The sequence below is a fragment of the Rosa rugosa genome, chromosome 3 (assembly GCF_958449725.1).
Source record: "Rosa rugosa chromosome 3, drRosRugo1.1, whole genome shotgun sequence".
NCBI classification, from domain to species: Eukaryota; Viridiplantae; Streptophyta; class Magnoliopsida; order Rosales; family Rosaceae; genus Rosa; species Rosa rugosa.
In genome coordinates, this window is record NC_084822.1 from 26,569,105 (window position 1) to 26,575,104 (window position 6,000).

At 40.0% G+C, this 6,000-nt stretch overlaps 1 protein-coding gene across 1 annotated transcript; it reads right to left on the reverse strand.

Annotated features, from left to right (window-relative positions):
• Window positions 1-911: 911 nt before the first annotated feature.
• On the reverse strand, window positions 912-1,857 carry LOC133737489 (uncharacterized). Its single transcript, XM_062165028.1, has 2 exons — window positions 1,548-1,857; window positions 912-1,228 (listed from the first exon to the last, which is right to left on the reverse strand). Exons 1-2 carry the CDS (start codon window positions 1,855-1,857, stop codon window positions 912-914), a joined length of 627 nt encoding a protein of 208 aa, XP_062021012.1.
• Between the last annotated feature and the right edge of the window lie 4,143 nt (window positions 1,858-6,000).

Here is a 6,000-nt window from a genome sequence, read left to right on the forward strand (position 1 = left end):
CCGCCGCCGGCCAAAACTCAATATTTCACAAAACTCCCAACATCAAAAAGCTTCATCTAAGCATGCTTGTGCCATCTCATAACTAGCTCGAAGTCAGAAAACAACCATAAGGGATCGAAAACTACCTCACAAGCCGTGAACAGTAATCCCAACTGAGTTGATCGAGTTTTCACATAAATCCTTCCAAACAACCACCAAAGATCGCACAAGGAGGCTGCTGCGAACTCCCCAAGATTGGCCTGAAGCCTCACCGACGTCGGAGCTGCGTTTTCCGGTCGGGTTGAAAAACCACGAACTGCACCGCCTTGCTGCGCTTCCTCCACCGAAGATCGTCGCTCGAGGTCACCACAGAGACGACCGGAGCAAGAAGGCGAGTCGTTCTGTGCAGGTTTCGCCGGTAGAGGTCGCCGGAGAATGGAGTTCCGGCCGGGTCGGAACACCGGGTTCGGGTCGGGTCAGCAGGATATTTTCGTTTCTGAAGAGGCCGACCGAGAGAGAAGAGAGAGAGGAGAGGGCTTCCGGAAAAGGAAATGGAATTTATGAAAATAATTTATGATTTTCCTCTATTTATACTAAAATGGAAACTTCTTCCGCTAGCCATAACTTTCTCATACAAACTCCGATTCCCCCGTTCCGCATGTCCACGAACTCGTATCGACGCGCTCTACAACTTTCGTGAAGGAAGTTTCCCGAGAATCCCAACGTACAAAAAGTCAACCTTCACACGACCCCCTAAACTGTGAAATTCAAATAATTATACGGACGAAAACCATTCCACTTCACATACAATCTACGAATAAAGCACAATAACAATTATTCGTACAACTGGTCCATTATTAATTACCAAAATTAAATAACAGAAATCCAGGTCATCACATTCTACCCTCCTTAAAGGAATTTCGTCCCGAAATTCACGCTTGCTCATCAACAAACAACTGTGGGTACTTCGCTCTCATATCCGACTCCAACTCCCAAGAAGCATCACCCTCGTCATGGTGACTCCACAATACCTTGACCAAGTCAACTTCCTTCCTTCGAAGTTGCTTTGTTGACCTATCCAGAATACGAACAGGTTCAACAACAAAGGTCGTATCCGCATGCACCTCAATCGGGCCATAATCGATCACATGTGACACATCCTGGACATACTTCCTCAACATAGACACATGGAACACATTATGCACACCAGACATACTAGGAGGTAAGGCAAGCCTATAAGCCAAATCTCCTACCCTTTCCAGAATTTCAAAAGGTCCCACAAACCTTGGTGATAACTTCCCCTTCTTGCCAAATCTCACCACACCCTTCATGGGTGAGACCTTCAAGAACACATGATCACCCTCATTAAATTCAACATGTCTCCTTTTCAAATCTGCATAACTCTTCTGTCTACTCTGTGCTGTTCGAATCCTGTCCCTGATAACTGAAATCTTTTCAGTGGTCTCCTGCACAATCTCAGGACCCAATAACACTTTATCTCCCGCTTTTGCCCAGCAGATCGGAGATCTACATGGCCTACCATACAGGGCCTCATATGGTGCCAATACTGGAGTGATAATTGTTGTTGTAGGAGAATTCAATCAACGGCAGATGATCCTCCCAACTTCCCTTGAAGTCCAACACACAGGCTCTCAACATATCCTCCAACACCTGATTCACTCGCTCAGTCTGCCCATCAGTCTGAGGGTGAAATGCCGTACTCATATCTAAATCAGTTCCCATGGCCTTTTGGAAACCGCTCCAAAATTTTGAAGTAAACCGAGCATCACGATCAGAAACAATCGACACAGGCACTCCATGAAGTTTCACGATCACCTCGATGTAAAGCTTGCATAACTTGTCAACCGAATACGTCATTGACACAGGTAGGAAATGCGCCAAGCTAGAGGGTTTCAAGAAACCACTCATAATACAAATACAAGCACAATATACACTGCGAAAAGCAACCCAAAACTCTAACCAAAAAAGTAAAAACCTAAAGGAACTGCAAGAAAGAAAAGCATAAATTTAAAACTCCTACACCAACGTAACCCTAAATCAGAGCAACCAACATGACAAGCATTAACACAACGCCACCACCGCCACTACACGATCCCTAGGTTTGAACCCTAGGTTTCGCCCGTCGAGGTCGCTCCGCCAAACTCGGAGGCCTCCTATTATTATCTAAAAACTATTATTGGTTTCTTATCTTGAGTTAATATGTGCCCAAATTATGTTGGACAGTAAATATTATCCTCCATTGACGAGAGAAATGAACCCAGAAAGTCCACAAGCCTTCAAGTGCGATGGAAATATAATGCATATTAGATCAGAAACACAATTTCTCAAACTATTGTTCACCTGCAACCAAGTGAGAGTAGCGGGTAAGATCTAATTCGATTTCTACTCAACCACAAGAATGGTTGAGACTAATTATGGAGTCAGAGATATGAGCAAACAACACCTGGTCTATAAAATGGATTATTTGTTCCAATCCTTTTCCAGATTTTAACTTAAACAACTAAGCAAACATCACACCCACATACATAATGCTGGCTTTGCCAAATTGATTGGCTCCAACAAGTGAAGAAGTCCCACATCGAAGAGAACTTAAACGTCGAGAAGAGAAGAGAGCAGAGAGGATTAAAAAAACAGTAAAAATAGACCACTGCCATTAGGTCTTCTGTACTCATATCCTTGTACTTTTGGTCAGGGCAAATCTCTCTCGCCAGATCCAGATGCCAGAATGCTCTTGTATTGATTGCACCCTTGCATCATTGGGTTCATCGATCAGTGGCATGTCTCTATTTAGATCCCTCTCTCCTAAAATCTGACATTGATTGTTGGTTTGATTATTTTTTTTTGTTTTCGATAGACAATTGGAAAGACGAAAATACTCCTCACATGCTAACCAAGCTAACAGAGAAATTAGATGAAAAGTCCAAAAATTAACGGTAAGGGGTAAATCGGCCATAATTGAAAAAGTGGGGGTGTAAATAATCAAAATTAAAATGTCAGGGGGTAAATCGACAATTATGAAATAAATCAGGGGGTAATTTGACTATTTTGCCAATAGTTTTTGACTTTTCGTGGACAAATAGTAAGCCTACTTTTAGACCCAGAGGATAATAGGTCCACTTTAAACTTAATCTTAGGCCTTCTCCAATCCAGGGGCCATGGTCCTCATTTTGCCACAAAATGTCAATTTGCCAACTCTAATCTGTGGGTCAGGGTATACTAAAAACAATATTCAAGGTCTAAAGAGCCAAGGTGCGTGCTGCATATAAATTTAGGGCAGTTAATGGATTGTGTCGGGTCAAAGTATTTATCATGTCACAAGAGACAAACTAAAATACAACTCATTTAATAATCGTGTCAAAAATTTAAACTCAAACCCAACCTATTTTTTAAACGGGTTACCCGTTTCCAACCCGCTTAACCCATTTAATAAATAGATCATGTCATATTAGACAAAATGATCCATTTAAGGGTTAACAATATGACCCATTTAACTAAAAAATGCATAAATTGATTAAATTCATTAAAAACTCAACAAGACGAAGAATATGAATAATTATATAATTCATAAATAATTAAATCCAATAATTATAAAGCAATATATTTTAAATTGTCTAATCATATGATCAAATACTCCCAACGTCCAAAATTTTAAGAAGTATAGCATAATCAGTTATACGGGTTCACTTCGTGTTGACAGGTTGACCTGTGGCCGATTCATTTATTAAATGGATCATGGCGGGTTGACCCACGGCTGACCCGCTTTTTAATCGTGCGGGTTCAACTCATTTTATTTTTACGAATTTCGAATCGTGTTATCGGGTCGTGTCGAAATTAACAGTCCTAATATAAACAGATAAACTCAACTCCAAGGGGGTGGACCGCCCGGTCCACTGAATAATAGATGAGATGAAATAGGAGTATATGCACAACGTGGTATGTTGCTTAAAGTTTGGTTGTTGGCCACTTGTTGCTTGGTGGTTGGCTTTCTTATGGGAACATTTTTTAGGATCCAAATGTCTTTTTTATTTATATTTTCAATGCCTCTACATTCAAATTTCAAGATTAAAAAATAAATTAAAAAATCTCACATTTTCTCCTATAGATAATTATCACTTCACCTCTTAATTAACAAAGAGTGAGTGATGTGATTACAAAGGATAAAAAAGTTTAAGGTGCACATTCAAAGGTACAAACTACATAGAATCTTGGGTGATACAAGAACTTTTCTCATTCAATCTGAGTTGATGTTTAACACTGACTTTGCATCCTATACTATAGTCATAGGTACATACTACATAAAGTCTTGGGTGACGCAAGAGCTTTTCTTATCAAACCAGAGTTGATGGTGGACCATGCACCTTAATTAAACGTTATAGTCAAAGGTACATACTACAAAATTAGAGTCTCTGATGAAACCAAAAAAAAAGAAAAGGAAAGATACCATCTTTTCTAATGAGAGGAATAATATATCCTATGTTCTGAATATAAATCCAACCAATAAACCAAAATGTTGGAGAGGCTGAGAGACAGTGGCAGAGCCACCAAGAAGCTAACAAGTGTTATGGCACCGTTTAATAATTCTGCTCTCCTCTATACATACAAGTATGATTATGAATAACTTATTTGCAACGTAAATAGTAAGCTTTATGGCACCCCCAAAAGAATGTTAGTATTAAGGAAAATTCTATAATACATACCCGTATCTCATACACACATTTATAAATGTGACAACAAATTTATTGTCAGAGTAGTAATGTTGAGTCATATTTTATGTAATCTTAGTTCTAATAATGATAATTACACTACCTACGACCTTGTTACAAGTTTTTGAATAAATTTGTTGTCAATGTTGTAATTTTTGTTTAATTATATGTAAATAGTGTAAATGAATATGGTAATTTTGTTCTCAATATTGTAATTTTAATTCAAATAATTATAATTTTTGTTTTTTTTTTTTTGAATTAGTAAAGAACTATTATTAAGAAAGACCTCAATGGAGGTACTGATAATCGTGATTGAGAACATCACGAATACAAGCAGGTGCTAGACCTATCCATACACAACTGTTACCAGTTTCAAAACCAATGCCAGCAAGCCTATGTGCCACCATATTGGAGGATCGTGGCTGATATTCAAGACGGATGCTTGGGATTTTCTGCATGGCACATCGTATGTCAGCAATTAATCCTCCATTAGCTAATAGTGTGTAATCATAACATAGAGCCTCGGCAATGGCCATTGTGCTATCACTTTCCACCACCACCTGTTGCACTTGGAGGGAGACCAGTAAATCAAGACCAGCCCGAATGGCCATGAGCTCACATTGCTTCAGAGACGCAGCATGTTCAACTGGACTAGCAAAGGCTGCTACAAATCTTCCTGAGGCATCACGTAAGACTCCTCCAACACCTCCCTTAGTTGTTGATGATAAGAACGCAGCATCCACGTTCAATTTAAGAGCACCATGCTCATCAGGTTTCCACTTAGGACGTAAATGCACCTTAGGTTTTTTCACACCTCCTCGAGCCTTCTGAAACTCAGCAAGCCAGGAGAAGCTGCTTAACAGCATATCTTGGGCTGTTTGTTGTATACCAGACCACAACATGTTGTTTCTGTTTTTCCACATAGCCCAAATCATCATCATTAAACGTGCAAAGCTGTCCGAACTCAGAGTGACAGCCCTTTCCAACATCCATTCCTTGAAGTTAAGGGATAGTAAGATAGTATCCTGTAGATTAAAAGGAGGATTCGAGAGTATGGTGGACGCAACCTGGCATTTGCAGAACAAATGAACTACATCCTCTATGCGATGGTTACACAGGAGGCAGTTGGGATCTCCATCATACCCTTTAGTAAGCAGTCTTTCTCGAGTGGGAAGCAAATTATTACAAGCACGCCACACACAAATACTCACCTTGCCAGGTACTTTGGCTTGCCATAACGTCTTCCAGAGGTCCTTGTATGGATCACCATGTGATGTGGAGGTAAGAGTGTTCTGCA